Source organism: Pongo pygmaeus, chromosome 17 (assembly GCF_028885625.2).
Source record: "Pongo pygmaeus isolate AG05252 chromosome 17, NHGRI_mPonPyg2-v2.0_pri, whole genome shotgun sequence".
In the NCBI taxonomy this organism is placed as follows: domain Eukaryota; kingdom Metazoa; phylum Chordata; class Mammalia; order Primates; family Hominidae; genus Pongo; species Pongo pygmaeus.
In genome coordinates this window covers 46,546,469-46,563,392 of record NC_072390.2, presented here as the reverse complement: position 1 = coordinate 46,563,392, position 16,924 = coordinate 46,546,469, and the positions used below count along the sequence as shown (strand labels likewise).

At 40.4% G+C, this 16,924-nt stretch overlaps 1 protein-coding gene and 1 pseudogene across 2 annotated transcripts in view; one reads left to right on the top strand and one right to left on the bottom strand.

The window, feature by feature from the left end:
* The first annotated feature begins 8,622 nt into the window (after window positions 1–8,622).
* Window positions 8,623–9,019, top strand: LOC129018773 (small ribosomal subunit protein uS8-like; annotated as a pseudogene).
* A 2,698-nt stretch (window positions 9,020–11,717) lies between these two features.
* Window positions 11,718–16,924, bottom strand: part of RNF125 (ring finger protein 125) — a 53,547-nt gene continuing 48,340 nt past the window's right edge. For both annotated transcript variants that reach the window (XM_054460313.2, XM_054460314.2), the window contains one exon: window positions 11,718–16,451. In XM_054460313.2, the coding sequence (XP_054316288.1) occupies window positions 16,365–16,451 (87 nt within the window). In that variant the 3' untranslated portion in view covers window positions 11,718–16,364. The remainder of the gene's footprint in view (window positions 16,452–16,924) is intronic.

The window sequence follows — 16,924 nt, the reverse complement described above, 5'->3', positions numbered from 1 at the left end:
GTTCGTATGAGTAGCCCCAGTGACCCTGTTTATCCTGTGGAATCTGGCCTCTATGTTACAGTTGATTAGAATAGAGGTGAATATAATCCCAGCCTGTGATAGCCACACTCTCTCTCCCAGGACTGTGGAACTGAGATTCTGATATTCTAGTCAGTCTCTATTAAATCCCTTAATTTGGAAGGCATGTTAACACAGGAGCTGTGGGGCAGCCACCTTCTCCCTTGCCCAAACGCACAAATCAGTCAGTAGAAAGAGAGCAAACCAACAATGAAACAGATATTCGGAATGCAGCTAAAGTCGCTTCACTGAATAAACTATGCTGTCCTAGGAGGCAGAGCCCTAGATTAGACCAGTAATGATGAATAGATTTCAACAAATCAACTCACATTTCAACTTTTCTTTGACACTGTTGTTTTTTTTGTTTTTTTGTTTGTTTGTTTGTTTGTTTGGAGACAGAGTCTTGCTCTATCCCACAGGCAGGAATGCAGTGCCACTATCTCGGCTCACTGCAACCCCCGTCTCCTGGGTTCAAGCAATTCTCCTGCCTCAGCCTCCCAAGTAGCTGCGATTACAGGCATGCGCCAGCAAGCCTGGGTAATTTTTGTATTTTTGTAGAGATGGGGTTTCAGCAAGTCAGCTAGGCTGGTCTCGAACTCCTGACCTCAGGTGATCCACCTGCCTCGGCCTCCCAAAGTGCTGGGATTACAGGCATGAGCCACCACGCCTGGTCAGTTGTTTTTTAATCTTTGAGAGAAACATTTAAATTTGAAGCTAAAAGATCTTTCTCCATTTCTGTCTCGCTCTTCTCTCCCTTTCTCCCTTTCTTTTTCTTACCTTTTCCCCCTCCCTCCTTCCTCTTTTTTCCCTTTTTGTTTTTCCTTTACTCCACATTTTTTTTTTCGAGACAGGGTCTCGCTCTGTTGCCTGGGATGTAGTACAGTGGCACAATCATAGCTCACTGCAGCTTCAAACTCCCAGGCTCAGTCAATCCTCCTGCCTCTGACTCCTGAGTAGTGAGAACTATAGGCTCACACCACCACACTCAGCCAATTTTTGTAGAGATGGGGTTTCGCCATGTTACCCAGGCTGGTTTCAAACTCCTGAGCTCAAGCAATCTGCCTACCTAGGCCTCCCAAAGTGCTGGGATTACAGGCATGAGCCACCGTGTCTGACCTACTCCACATTTATTAACATCCTCTGGGCATTGTTCTGCTCTGGCTTCCTCGCCAGGACAGAGGCAACTATAACAAGATTAGTTCCAGTATCACACTGGAGGCAAAAGCCTGACACCAGTAAAAATCAAACAAAGCCTACATTTTAGGGAAACAGAAGAACCCTCCAGCCCACATATAAGCCCTTCTTTCTATACATGAAGTTCAATAATTCCAGCCTTACCCCTTAATACATAGGCGTTTATTATTTTCTCGAAAGGAGGTAATCCAAAGTCCCTTCTAGCAGCAATGTCACAATGTCATGAGACCACTATTTTTCCAGTTCAGTATCGCCAAATAATTTACCTCTCCCTTTACTTGGGTCTTAATCTGGTCCAATTTTGAGATCTCATGATACTGCAACCTTAGACCAAATAAGAAATGTAATTCCTATCAACCACCTGTTATGTACCACAATGGAGAGCAAATACAACTACAATGAAAACTTCCATTTAGAACATGGAAAAAGGGGAAGAAACCACAGGACATGTACCATCTGTTGCTGGACAGAATTAATAAAGCAAAGCAGAGAACCACAGCATCTCATGGGCATCATTTGGTTGACTTTGCAACAGTGAGAGCTCTATTGCCAACAAATCTAGTTTCTCTGATATTGCCTTCTGGGATCATTTCTATTGTCAAGGGAGCATCTGAAAGGACATTAGAGGAGAATACTCTGTTTGGGGAGAGAGGATGGGTATATCTCACAATTCACTTTTTGTTAAAGGTATTGGAGTCCTCAAATGCCCTGAGGACCTTAGGGTCTCCAAGGAACTGGGACATTGGTTTCAATGAATCACAGTCCTGTTACAAGAATTGTGTTTTTCCAGTGTTATAATTCTAATAAAAACTTAGTCACCTGTCCATCAGTTTCATTTTAGGGGAAATTCCTAAAAGCAAACACCAAAAATGTCAGGTCAGCAGGGCTGCTAAATTGAAGAGCCAAGGCTGGCCTACACACATAGAGTTTCCTCTCCTTAGCAGCAACTCTGGGGGCGATGTATATCCCAGTACACTCTGTTTGACAAACTTTATATCAGGACAGCGTGAAGAAGACTACCTGGGCTGGCAGAGAAGTCTTCTCTATTCCCTAAAATATTGCCTGGTGATCTGAATTCACAGCATCCTGAATCTATGCTCCCAGGTTGCAGATCTCAAACTTGGCCCAAATAAACTCTCTACCTATATTTAAACAGACATATAATATAAATACAAATATAATATATATGATGTGTGTGCATGTGTGTGTGTGTGTGTGTGTGTGTGTCTGTGTGTGTATATAGGTATATACCAGTCCAATGTAGTTTGTACAGGTAGTGACATCTTATTTGATTTGCCAGGAGAGAAGCCAGTGTGAGGTTTTGATTTCCTATTTGATTTGCCAGGAGGGAAGCCAGTGTGAGGTTCTCTAATGTAGCTCAGGGAGCCAAGATTCCCCAAACCCTCCATTCCATTCATTCCTTCCCACTCCAGTTGCCAGGATCTCAAACTTTCCCACTCAGCATTTCAAACTTACATACGGAAAAGGAAGTGAATCAAAGAACTTGACTTCTGTACCTCAGTCCATCAATTGATTACTTTCTTCATTTGGACCTCCACATTCTCAATTCCCAACTTCCTTTTTTCTACTCACATCCAGAAAAATCTCCGTGGAAGAATGTAAATTTCTGGTTGTACCTTATTGAAAGTCTCAGGAAAAATCAACACAATCTGATTTATCAGTCTGGGTCTAATCATGAGAGAGAAACCACACAATAATTTGAACAGAGAAAGTTTAATATTAAAAATTTTAAATTATAATAGATTTTATAGGCTGAATTGTATCCTTTTCTCTCCCCAATTCCTATGTTTAAGTTCTAACCCCAGTACCTTAGAATGTGACTCTTTTTGGAGGTATGGCTTTTAAAAAGTAATTAAGTTAAAATGGGGGTGATACTAACTATAACTGGTAACTCAATAAATATCTAACAGATGGTACAATCACTGCAAATGGTGGGGGAAACAAGCAAACAATGTTCTGTGCTTTAAGCTTCATCCAAAGTCTGGAGAGAGACCAGTGGGTGAAAAAAATAGCAACAGAGAGTAAAGTTGTTGTCTCTATATTTAAATACTTTATTTTTGAAACCCCAAGAGCCTTGCCAGTAAGATGACATTTCTTCTTTCCTAAATTTCACTGACAATTATAATTTCCTAAACTGGGTGTCATAGAACTATATATACACCATGGTATTTGCTTAAAATTTTGTGTTTGTTGTTTTTTTCTTTGTGTTTAAAAAACAAAAAACATGAAATTTACCATTCTGACCTTTTTTTTTTTCAGACAGAGTCTCACTCTGTCGCCTAGGATGGAGTCCAGTGGCGAGATCTTGGCTCACTGCAACCTCTGCCTCCCGGGTGCAAGCGATTCTCCTGCCTCAGCCTCCTGAGTAGCTGGGATTACAGGCTTACAGGCCTGCACCACCACACCCGGTTAATGATTGTATTTTTAGCAGAGACGGGGTTTCACCATGTTGGTCAGGCTAGTCTCAAACTCCTGACCTCGTGATCTGCCTGCCTCAGCCTCCCAAAGTCCTCAGATTACAGGCGTGAGCCACCGCGCCCGGCCCATTCTGACCCTTTTTTTTTTTTCCTTTTTGAGATGAAGTCTCGCACAGTCCCCCAGGCTGGAGTGCAGTGGCACCATCTTGGCTCACTGCAAGCTCCGCCTCCCGGGTTCATGCCATTCTCCCGAGTAGCTGAGACTACAGGCGTCCGCCACCACGCCCAGCTAATTTTTTGTACTTTTAGTAGAGACGTGGTTTCATGACCTTTTTTAAGTGTATAAGACAGTAGTGTTCTCTATAGTCACCTTGTTATGCAACAGATCTCTAAAACTTTTTATCTTGCAGAACTGAAACTCCATACCCATGAACAACTCCCCTTTTCTACTTTCAACTACCATTCTAAGAGTTTGATCACTTTATTAAGTTTTTTAAATTAGAAAGTTACTGTTTCTCTCTTTAAGGTAGTTTTAAAACCAGCATGCCTCAAGGCCAAAATTTCTGGAGGAAACATCCTTGAAATACTGTCAAAGGACAGTATGATTTTGTTATAAGACTTTGACCTTCTTGCATACATTAGTAAGAGTGTTTCAAAGGCACAAAGTAAAATAACCTTAGAGGTATATCAAAACATAGTGGATAGGCCATTTGCAGTGATTGTACCATCTGTTAGATATTTATTGAGTTACCAGTTATAGTTAGTATCACCCCCATTTTAACTTAATTACTTTTTAAAAGCCATACCTCCAAAAAGAGTCACATTCTAAGGTACTGGGGTTAGGTACGTGGCTCACGCTTATAATCCTAGCATTTTGAGGGGCCGAGGTGGGCAGGTCACCTGAGGTCAGGAGTTTGAGACCAGCCTGGCCAACATGGTGAAACCCTGTCTCTACTAAAAATACAAAAATTAGCTGGACATGGTGGTGCATGCCTGTAATCCCAGCTACCGGGGAGTCAGAGGCAGGAGAATCCCTTGATCCCAGGAGGCGGAGGTTGAGTGAGCCGAGATTGCACCACTGCACTCCAGCCTGGACGACAGAGCAGGACGCCATCTCAAAACAAAACAAAACAAAAACGAAAACAAAAACATAGTGGATATAAGAGCTAGACGTTTTTCTTCATTTTACCTGATTACCTAGGTTAGTCCATTTTATTTTGTTACCTAGGTTGACTCTGTAGCAGATTACTACACTGTAACATCTAGAGCCAATTAAACTCAGCAACTATAATATATACAGTTGTCCTTCAGAATTAGCACTATAGCTTTAAAATGAACACAAAATAATACTGCTTCTCCTGTAAGAGCTATATTACTGGAATAAATCTTCACTTTAGAACTCTGTCCAGGAGAGAAGTTGTCTGGTAGTTTGGTTCACTTGATGGGCATCTCTCTAAAGAGAAGGAATGCATCTGGCTTGAAGACATTATTCATTAAGAACATCTTGTGTAAGCATATCAAACTACAATTTATTCACTAATTTCTTTATCAGATGTTTATGGAGTGCCTACAGAGACGCATGACACTGTGCTAAGTTCCAGAAACAATAATGCACAAATTTAGGCATAGGGCTGCTTTCTTCATTATAATTTTGCTCCCCATGTAGGCTTTATTGCTAAGAAAATACACTGAAAAGCTAACATGAATATTCTCATCCATTTTTTTAGCCATTCATTCATCCAGTCAATGAACATGTTGTTATGGACTGAATGTTTGTGTCTTCCAAAATTCATATGTTGAAGCTCTAACTCACCATTTGATAGTATTTGGAGATGGGGCATTTGGATGGTAATTAGGATTCGATGAGGTCAGGAGAGTGGACCCCTCAGAGGAGATTAATCCCCTTATAAGAGACTCCAGAGATCTTCTCTCTCTCTTTCTCTCCCTCCCCACCACGTAAGGACGCAGTGAGAAGTCGGCTGTCCAAAAATCTGTTACTGAAGTCACCCAGTCTATGGTATTTTTTTATTGTAGCCTGAACAGATTGACACATGAATTGAATTTCTAGTAAAGCCCTGTGATTACAAAGATAAATCCCAACCTTTGCCCTCAAGGAACTCCCCATCTCATGGATCTCAGATATATAAACAAAGAAATATAATGTGATAACCATAGAAATAGATGTATGGTCAAGGGATACTGGTGATATGAAGGATGGTGTGACTGACTCTACTTGGGTGGGTCAAGGAAGTCTTTTCAGAAAAATAATGAAGTTTATTTCAGGCTGAGGAAAAAGTGCAAAATCACAGAGGCATAAAACAACATCATGTGTTGGGGATGGAAGGACTAGGGCAACAATAAAATATTTCCTAAAACCTTAGGAATAGTGAAAAGGATTGCTCTATGAGAATTAAATTAAAACTAACTAAAGCAAAGTTTAAATATAGTAATTTAAAGATACACATTTATTCCCAAGCTGACTTGACAGTAAACTGAATGATGTATTTTTTTTCTTTTCTGTTTTTTTAGAGATTTGGTCTCACTCTGTTGCCCAGGCTGGAGTGCAATGGCATGATCATAGCTCATTGCAGCGTTGAACTCCTGGGCTTATACAGTCCTCATGCCTCAGCCTCCCAAGTAGCTGGGACTACTACAGGCACATGCCACCATGCCCAGCTATGAATCATGTATTCACCGATCTTTATTATTATTATTATTATTTTTAAGCTATATCCTACAGGAAGGATATTCACCTATCTAATGACAGTGACAATCAAAAAGTGCCACTATTTAACTGTTATTAGACTTTATTACGTCCCACTCCTTTTTTTGTCATTATGAATGGTGTTGCAATAAATTTCATCCTGCATATAGATTCCATTTTGGATTAGAGTGCCAGGAAATAATTCCAGATGTAGAATTACTGGGCCAAGAGGTAAGATATTACTATCAACTTGCTTTGAAATGTGTAAGTTATACTGCTATCACCAGCACAATATGCCAGTTTCACCATATCATCCTTTCATGGGGGATTATTAATTGACAAATTTTGCTAATAGACTGAATCAAAAAATATTTATTGAAGGCTGGACCTGGTAGCTCATGCCTATAATCTCGGCACTTTGGGAGGCTGAGGTGGGAGGGTCACTTGAGCCCAGGAGTTTGCAGCCAGCTTCGGCAACATAGTGAGACCCTGTCTCTACAAAAAATTTTAAAAATTAGCTAGATGCGGTGGTGTGTGCCTATAGTCCCAGCTACTCAGGAGGCTGAGATAGGAGGATCACTTGGACCTGGGAGGTCAAGGCTGCAGGGAGCCACGTCACACCACTGCACTCCAGCACTCCAGCCTGGGTGAGAGGGTGAAACCATGTCTCAAAAAAAAAAAAAATTATTAGAGGTTACACTATGCCAGACATTATGCTAAGAGAGAAAAATGGTACATGATTAGAGTGGTCAAGTTAATGTCTTTGATTACTGGTAATATTAGGATTTTTTTCTTCTTTCAAAAATGGGGTTTTACAGCCTGGCGAGGTGGCTCATGCCTGTAATCCCAGCAATTTGGGAGGCTGAGGTGGGCAGATCACTTGAGGTCAGGAGTTCGAGACCAGCCTGGCCAACAAGGTGAAACACCGCCTCTGCTAAAATACAAAAATTAGCTGAGCGTAGTGATACATGCCTGTAATCCCAGCTACTCAGGAGGCTGAGGCAGGAGAATCGCTTGAACCCGGGAGGCAGACGTTGCATTGAGCTGAGATCACACCACTGCACTCTAGCCTGGGCAACAGAGCAAGACTCCGTCTTAAGTGTTGGGATTACATGTCTCAAAAAAAAAAAAAAAAATGGGGAGAGGTGTTGCTATGTCACCCAGGCTGGAGTGCAGTGGCTATTCACAGGCACTATCATAGTGCACTATAGCCTCAAACTCCTGAACTCCTGGGCCAAGCAATCCTTCTACTTCACGCTGGATGTTTTATATGTGTGTTATCATCACACACTGATGATGTATATGTGTATATATCATCAGTAGGTCTCATGATAGATTAGACAGCTGAAATATTTACTAAGTACTTGACATGTGCCATTGTTTTAGATTTTGGAGAATTTAGTGGTGAATACTTGCAATCAAAAATTTATATTCTAGAGAGAGGAAATAACCAATAAAAATGAAAATAAATACATAAGATAACTTCTCATTCTAGTACAGTTATGGAGACATTACAATAAAACAATAGACAGATTTGGTGGAGGAGTGACTTTGGCTGGAATTACAAGGTAATTCCTTTATGAAAAGATGACATTTGAGCTGACAGTTGAATGATTTAGAAGGCAGTCATGTCAAACTCCCAGAGAAGAGCTTTTCAAACTCTTCCCTGGAATAGAAAGGAATAGAAAGTGCCAAGATGCAGGACCCACTGTAAGTTTGGTCTGTTTAATAAACCTAACAGTGTGGCCGAAGTATAGGGATCAAGGGAGAGAGTGGAGTGAGATGAAGTTGGAGAGGGGGGCAGGTACCAGGTTGTGAAGGGCTTTGAAGGGCATGGAAAGGCCTTCACAATTTATTCTCATAATAATGGAGGCCGGGTGTGTTGGCTCACACCTGTAATCTCAACACTTTGAGAAGCCAAAGCAAGAGAATGGCTGGAGTCCAAGAGTTAGAGACCAACCTGGGCAACATAGTGAGACCTCCATTTCTCCAAAAATTTTAAAAACTAGCCCAGCATGGTAGTGCATGTCTGTGATCCCAGCTACTAGGGAGGGTGAGGTGGGAGGATGGCTCAAGCCCAAAAGGTCGAGGTTGCAGTGAGCTGTAATCATACCACTGCACTCAGCCTGGAAGACAGAGCGAGACCCTGTTTCAAAAAAAAAAAAACAAAAAAACAAAAAACCTCTTTCCACTATCTTTCCACATCACCACAATGGTGCGCATAAATGTCATGTCCTGGCTGATGCTCTCAAGAGCATCAACAATGCCAAAAAGAGAGGCAAACACCAGGTTCTTATTGGGCTGTGCTCCAAGGTCATCATCTGGTTTCTAACTCTGATAATGAAGCACGGTTACATTGGCGAGTCTGAAATCATTGATGATCAGAGCTGGGATTGTGAACCCCACAGGCAGGCTGAACAAGTGCGGAGTGATTAGCCCCAGATTTGATGTGCAACTCAAAGATCTAGAAAAATGGCAGAATAATCTGCTCCCATCCCACCAGTTTGGTTTCATTGTACTGACAACCTCAGCTGGCATCATGGACCATGAAGAAGCAGGATGAAAACACACAGGAGGGAAAATCCTAGGATTCTTTTCTAGAGATGTAATATATATTTACAAATAAAATGACTCCTGGACACACACACACAAACAACAACAACAAAGAAAACAATGGAGGCCCTGGGAGCATTTTAAGCAGTGAAAAGGTGGCATGGCCCAATCAGATGGATGCTTTTAAAGATCTCTCCAACTGCTGTATGAGAAATGGACTTTTTTTTTTTTTTTTTTTTTGCGATGGAGTTTGGCTCTTGTTGCCCAGGCTGCAGTGCAGTGACACGATTTCGGCTCACTGCAACCTCCGCCTCCCAGGTTCAAGCAATTTTCCTGCCTCAGCCTCCTGAGTAGCTGGGATTACAGGCATGCACCACCAAGCCCAGCTAATTTTGTATTTTTAGTAGAGTTGGGATTTCTTCATGTTGGTCAGGCTGGTCTTGAACTCCCGACCTCAGGTGATCCACCCATCTTGGCCTCCCAAAGTGCTGGGATTACAGGCGTGAGCCCCTGTGCCTGGCCAATTTTTTGTATTTTTAGTAGAGACGGGGTTTCATCATGTTGGCCAGGCTGATTTCGAACTCCTGACCTCAGATGATTCACCCACCTCAGCCTCCCAAAATGCAGGTATTACAGGCGTGAGCCACCATGACTGGCTGAGAAATGGACGATTTCTTAAGTGTAGGCACGGAGTCCAATTAGATAGCTCTAGGAATCCAGTCAAGAGACGCTGATGGATGGAATGGAAGTGTAAAAATGGAGGTGGTGAGAAATGGGCAGATTGGAATACGTATCAATGACTTCCTGATGAATCCATGATAATTTCAGAGATTCTGTACATCTGGAGAGGGCCCAGGAAAGTGCAATTATAACAAGTATCCCAAGTGGTTCTGATGGCGGCACACAAGGAGTATACTGAGAAAATACTGTTGTAAGGGACAGAGAACACGTTTGGCATTTTTGTTAATAAATAAGAAAGAACGATTCAAAAAAAGAAATCACTATCTTATGTCTGAGAAACTGACAGGTCTTTCATTTGGTAAAATAATCCCAAACTTTAAGTAAAATTAACAAAAATATTACCATGGCAGGGCCAGGCGTGGTGGCTCACACCTGTAATCCTAGCACTTTGGGAGGCCGAGGCGGGCAGATCAACTGAGGTCAGGAGTTCGAGACCAGCCTGACCAATATGGTGAAACTCCGTCTCTACTAAAAATACAAAAATTAGCCAGGCATGGTGGTGTATGCCTGTAGTCCCAGCTACTCAGGAGGCTGAGACAGGAGAATTGCTTGAACCTGGGAGGTGGAGGTTGCAGTAAGCTGAGATCGTGCCACTGCACTCCAGCCTGGGTAACAGAGCAAGACTTCATCTCAAAAAAAAAAAAAAAAAAAAAAAGAAAATACTACCATGGCAAAAATGAACATGACTTCATGTTTTAGAAAGCTAGTCTCATTTTGACTTTTCACCCCTCCTTTCCACACATATTTTGAATGTCTACCCTGTGTACTTCCTGTCTTCTTTGTCAACTCTGCCTGGCTTGTACCTTCATGGTTGGTATTACTATTATGCCCCAGTATCCAGTTCTCTTCTACATGAGAAGACTGCACTTCCTCAATGCCTTGATATTACATATGGCCATGTGACTTGCATTGGCAAACAATGAACAGAAATTACCTGTGTAGCCAACTCAGCAGCCTGTTGTGAGGGGTGATATAGGAACACACAGTGATATACAAATGCCATGAGATGAAAGTACCCTGGAATTCTGAAGCTGGAGAACAGCTTCCCTGGAGAAGAGCCAGGAACAACAGTAGACTTTGGGTGAGCACTGGGATTTGAGACTTGTAATTGTACCATAATCCAGTTTACCTAGATCAATACCATTCCCTCTGATTCTCCTTCGCTGGGCTTCTTACATGGCTATTTTGGTGGCAATGATTAGCTTTAAGATCCATGCACTGTCTTTGCTGAAATCTTTAGGATTAAAATACCACATGATTTTCTAGTAATAATACAAAAACATAACTATTAGCTTCAAGGATCTCAGACATGAGTGTCCCTCTGTAATATTTTGTCTTATTTCAATAAAGATAATCTAAATGATGAAGGTAAATCTTCTCAACTGATCTGGGTTCCCTCAATCATCTAGAACGTCACTCAGCAAAGAGGCATCAGAGGTTTCGTCAGTAACACTTGTGTTCTGTCCTGTACATGTTCTTGCAAAAAATCAAAAAATTAATATGCTTATGACATATGGGTATGCATGACAGCTACAGCCATTCAAAACTTAGTATGGATTTAGCAGGGGAAGAATCTATCTACATCTTACCTTTTAAATTTCAGTGAAGCCTCTTGCTAGCAGAACGAATAATAATTCCATAGTGCTCAGTATTATGTTGACCAAATAAGAGTTTCTAAGCCTAGGCACTATTGTCATTTTGCGCAGGATAATTCTTTGTTGCGAGGGGCTGTCTTGTGCACTGTAGAATGCTGAATAGCATCCCTGACCTGTATCTAGATCTCAGGCCATTAGCACACCCGAGCCCTGTTAGGACAACCCAAAATGTATCTAGACATTGCCAATGTCTGCTGGGAGACAAAATTACCCCCAGTTGAGAACTACTGGCCTAAATGAATGTACACCTTTGTGATAGATGTTGCTCAATGATGAAAATTTAAAAAGCATTATTAAGTTTGAGTAAAAAAGTAACCAAGATTAATGTTTAAGAATAGACACAGTAGATATTTTAATAAAAACAATGGTCCTGCCATTTTTTATTTATCATAGCAATACATACTTACAGAAGAAAAAGAATCATACATTTTAAATTCTGATCATTACACTATTTTTTTGTAGTTGAATAATAAAGGAATGAATCTCTCAGTGACTTTTTAAAATACCTTCAATGTTTGAAAAATGCAAATTATGATATGATAAACATTCAATAACTGGAGTAAGTTCACTTCCAAATGAAAGACACTTGGCACCCAGTAACAGTAATGAAATTAAACATCACTGAAGACAGTAAGGAGGTCTGCCTGGAGGTCTCTGAGGAGGTCTGCCTGGAACCATATCTTTAGTGTAGATTCACAATCAATCCAATCTTTCAACCTACATTTTAATAATTTAGCTTTAGAAGAATAACATGTGAATCAGTTTTTCTCTAATAAGGCCTTGAAAAAGTTGTATCCTGAGGCACTATAAAGACAGTGAAACTTTTTTGTTGGTAATCAACAGCTTCAAATATTGGTTTTTATCAACGAATTATAAATACCTTTTTATAAAAGACCAAATGCACAGTAAAACAATGAGTATTTGCACTTTACCATTTTAGAGCTCAAAATAATTCAGAACACAAAATAATTCAGGCGACCAGCACCTAATCTGTCCTGTAGGTGGCAAAATTATCATAAGAGGAATCCAGGCACAGGAGTCAGAATTGCTGCATTGAGGTTAATAGTGACAGATGACTTAAAGCTTTATCCGAAACACAATTAACTTTTTTCAAGTTTTATAGATTCAAAGGTGCCTTTTGTATTGCTCTGAATTAACAAAAGTTTGTCTGCATGGTCAACACCAATGCTTAAAAATATGTTTTCATTTCTCAGGCTCTGGACTTTCAGTCTGATGATCATTTTTCTTTTTATGATTATTCCTGAAAAATTCCTCTCCTTTTTCTCTTGTTTCCCAACAGATTTTGCTTTATTTTTATTTATATTTAATTACTTATGTTTTTGGAGACAGGGTCTTGCTCTGTTGCCCAGGCTGGAGTGCAGTAGCATGATCATAACTCACTGCAGTGTTGACCTCCTGGGCTCAAGTGATCCTCCAACCTCAGCCTCCTTAGTAGCTGAAACTAAACGTGTGCATCATGCCCAGCTTTTTTTTTTTTTTTTTTTAATAGAAGGAGTCTCACTATATTGCCCAGGTTGGTCTTGAACTCCTGGGCTCATGTGATCCTCCACCTCAGCCTCCCAAAGTGCTGGGATTATAGGTGTGAGCCACTGTAACCAGCCAGGTTTTGCTTTATTGTATGATCCATCCAAATTGAAGAAAGAGAGGTTGTGGAACTAAAAATCAGTTGTTACTTTTTAGCAGCTGTGAAAAGCAAACTTAAAACCAATATCTAAAAGGGAGGATATGAGACTCACTAGATTTCACTCAGCTTTACATTTTCCCAATTATTTGTAGTGGATAGAAGAACTGTAGCAAGACCTTTAAGGAGTTACAATAACTTATAGAAAATTTTGGGCACCATGGTTATGACTATGCTTATATGTAAGGAACAAAGAAGTTTATAAGTGATTGCAATTAAAAAGCTAACTCTAGTCAAGTAACATTTTATCCTCAGGAATTGATATTACTCATTTTCATGGCTTCTTTGCATCCTTACAAGATGGAGATACTAATCTATGCCCTGGATTCATAATTAAAGAGTCAGATATGAGAAACAGTCAGAGCCATCAAATAAAAACTGGGGGCAATTGCCTGGCGCGGTGGCACACGCCTGTAATCCCAGTACTTTAGGAGGCCAACACGTGTGGATCACTTGAGGTCAGGAGTTCAAAACCAGCCTGGCCAACATGGCAAAACCCATCTCTACTAAAAATACAACAATTAGCCAGGTGCGGTGGTGCCCACCTGTAATCCCAGCTACTCGAGAGGCTGAGGCAGGAGAATCACTTGAACCTGGGAGGCAGAGGTTGCAGTGAGCCAAGATCACACCACTGCACTCCAGCTTGGGCAACAGAGCAAGATTCCGCCTCAAAACAAAACAAAACAAAAGAAACTGGGGGCAAGTATTAAATATATAATTGAAGAACTAAGAATAAATGGGGGATAAAAGGAAGAAAGTACAGTATGCTATACCAGTATGTTCTGAAAATGTTGACATAGTATAACTATTTTAAAAATTGGGGTGTCAGGAGCAGTGGCTCACACCTGTAACCCCAGCACTTTGGGAGGCCGAGGTGGGCGGATCACCTGAGGTCGAGAGTTTGAGGCCAGCCTGACCAACATGGAGAAATCCTGACTCTACTAAAAATACAAAATTAGCAGGGTGTGGTGGCGCATGCCTATAATCTCAGCTACTCGGGAAGCCGAGGCAGGAGAATTGCTTGAACCCAGGAGGCAGAGGTTGCAGTGAGCAGAGATTGCGCCATTGCACTCCAGCCTGGGCAAAAAGAGCATGAGACTCCATCTCAAAAAAAAGAAAAAAAAAAACTGGGAAAGAATGAGAAAAGCAAATGAAAACTTTTTAATTGTTTCAATTGCCATATTAGTTGTGGTTGTATTTCTGTTGTTATTCTGAGACAGCTGCAAGTGTAAGATAAATAAAAGAAATGAGTAATTGTGGGATGTTCTAATTCTATCGTGCCCTGTGTTCTTGAAAACCAGGACTTTCAGTATAGAAGAGAGGTATAGTTGTAACAGAAAGGTTAGATAAAAACCCTGTGGGCCGGGCACAGTGGCTCACACCTGTAATCCCAGCACTTTGGAAGGCTGAGGTGGGCGGATCACAAGGTAAGGAGTTTGAGACCAGCTTGGCTATTATGGTGAAACCCCGTCTCTACTAAAAATACAAAAATTAGCCAGGCATGGTGGCATGCACCTGTAGTCCCAGCTACTTGGGAGGCTGAGACAGGAGAACTGCTTGAACCCAGGAGATGGAGGTTGCAGTAAGTCGAGATTGTGCCACTGTACTCCAGCCTGGGCAACAGAGTGCAACTCTGAAAAAAAGAGAAAGAAAAAGAAAGAGAGAGAGAGAGAAAGAGAAAGAAGGAAGGAAGGAAGGAAGGAAAGAAAGAAAGACACCATGATTGACAGTCTTGCCAAAGAACTGAACCTAAGTCTTCTCAAATTCAATGTGCCTGAACCTGCACCGTGTGCTAATATCTAGAGGATAGGGGAATGTGCTGAACCGTGCCATGAGTGTGCAATCAGCAAAATACAAAGCATGGGAAACTCTATAGGTCCTAGGATCAGGTTCTTCACCAGGTAAATTTTAAGGAACTGGAAAGAAGGAGGAACTTCTAGATTAAAAAAGAGATGTAAAATAAAATATACATTTAATAACAATTTTAAATTGATATTAAAATATAGATATATGCATTTAGGTGTTGCAGCAGTAATCAAATGCAACAAAGTGATTACTATTTAAATCAGTCTAGCAGTTACTTTTGTGGGGTTGTAATTGTGACAGGACACAAAAAGGACACGTGGGGTGACTGGCTGAGTCCTAAAAGAGTATTTCCTTATAATAAGGCACTCAGCTATAAATTTTGTGTCTGGTTTTCAGTATTTTTATTTCATAATTTTTAAAATGTTACAATCAAAAAAGAAATCAAAGCCCTTAGGGTTTTCTACTAAAAAGTCTGGATGTGAATACTTCTACTGTAAGTATCATCTGATGGTTTTTAAGAAATTGCCTATATTATAGAAATATTTCTAAATAAGCTATAAATATTTGAAAAATATTGAATTCTTATGTATGCAGTTATAAAAAGTCAAAGAATTAAGTATACTTTTCTAACACAAAATTTGTTTTGTTACAGTATTATGTAAGACAATTTGGTTAAATGGATTTTTTTTTTTTTTTTTTTTTTGAGATGGAGTCTAGCTCTGTCACCCAGGCTGGAGTGTACTGGTGCGATCTCAGCTCACTGTAACCTCTGCCTCCCAGGTTCAAGTGATTCTTCTGCCTCAGCCTCCCAAGTAGCCGGGATTACAGGTGCCCACCACCACGTCCAGCTAATTTTTGTATTTTTAGTAGAGATGGAGTTTCACAGAGACCAGTGTTGGCCAGGCTGGTCTCGAACTCCTGACCTCGTGATCCACCTGCTTCAGCCTCCCAAAGTGCTGGGATTACAAGCGTGAGCCACCGCGTCCGGTCTAAATGGACTTTCTTGACTTCCAAAATTTTCCTTTCCAACTCCCATACAAGATTATTAACGTTAATCTATTAGAGATTAGAACAAGAGCATTGGAGCAGATTTCTTATTTCTTTGAATGTCTGCACTTTGTTTCACTCTCCATTTTTTTTACACAGAACAAAGATTAGTTATCGTGCCTAACCATGATGGTAGTTATTAATATGTAGCATTATACACAAAGTGTTATCTAATTTGCAAACCGAGATCCTCCACCTACTTGCCTACCATGTGTCTTTTCCATGTAATAATGACTGATGTAGACAATTTTTTTTGTTGTTAGATGTGTAAGAATCTCAAGGATGTAAAACAGATTTAAACCATTAAAATTAAAGCAGTTTTTAAGTGCACTATAACAACAAACATGGACATATAACTGTGTTGTACATTTTTGCCCATCAATCATTGACAACTTCCCTCCAATTTGTTCAAGCAGCATCTTAAATGGTGCAATTCAGTGGTCCCTTTTCCCTTCGTTTTAATAAAATTATGTGGTGTTCGAGTGATTCACATATTCAAGAAGTGACCGGTCTAAGACTCTTCGGATAAGAGCTTCCTCAATTATATTAAAATCCTACAATAAAGAAAAATAATTAGAAATATTCAGAATCAATAGTATTTCAGAAACTAGACGATGAGGGTCAATGCAACACCCTCATTTTGCAGGGAACTAAAGTTAGGAGACTTGTCCAAGGTTCCACTAAGCCTGTCATAGAACCCAGAACTTTTGCTTTGGGGCTAATGAATTTTCCACTTCACTTTGTTGTCTATCGATTAACTAGTTACTGTCATAATAAAAAGTCTTGATTTGAAATTTGAAGTTTTTATCTGATATAATGAGAAGTTTTTAGTCACCATTACAAATCCTGGTCAGAGTGCTATGTTCCACACAAACCTGTAAAATGGAGCAAAGTTCAGGCTCCCCCACAGGCTTCACCAATGCCAGCAGTACAACTGAATGGCTATTTCTGAAGAAAATGTTAAAAACAAAACTTTCTCCTTGCCTCCTATGTGTCAAAGTGGAATTCAAAATTCTCTGTCAGCACA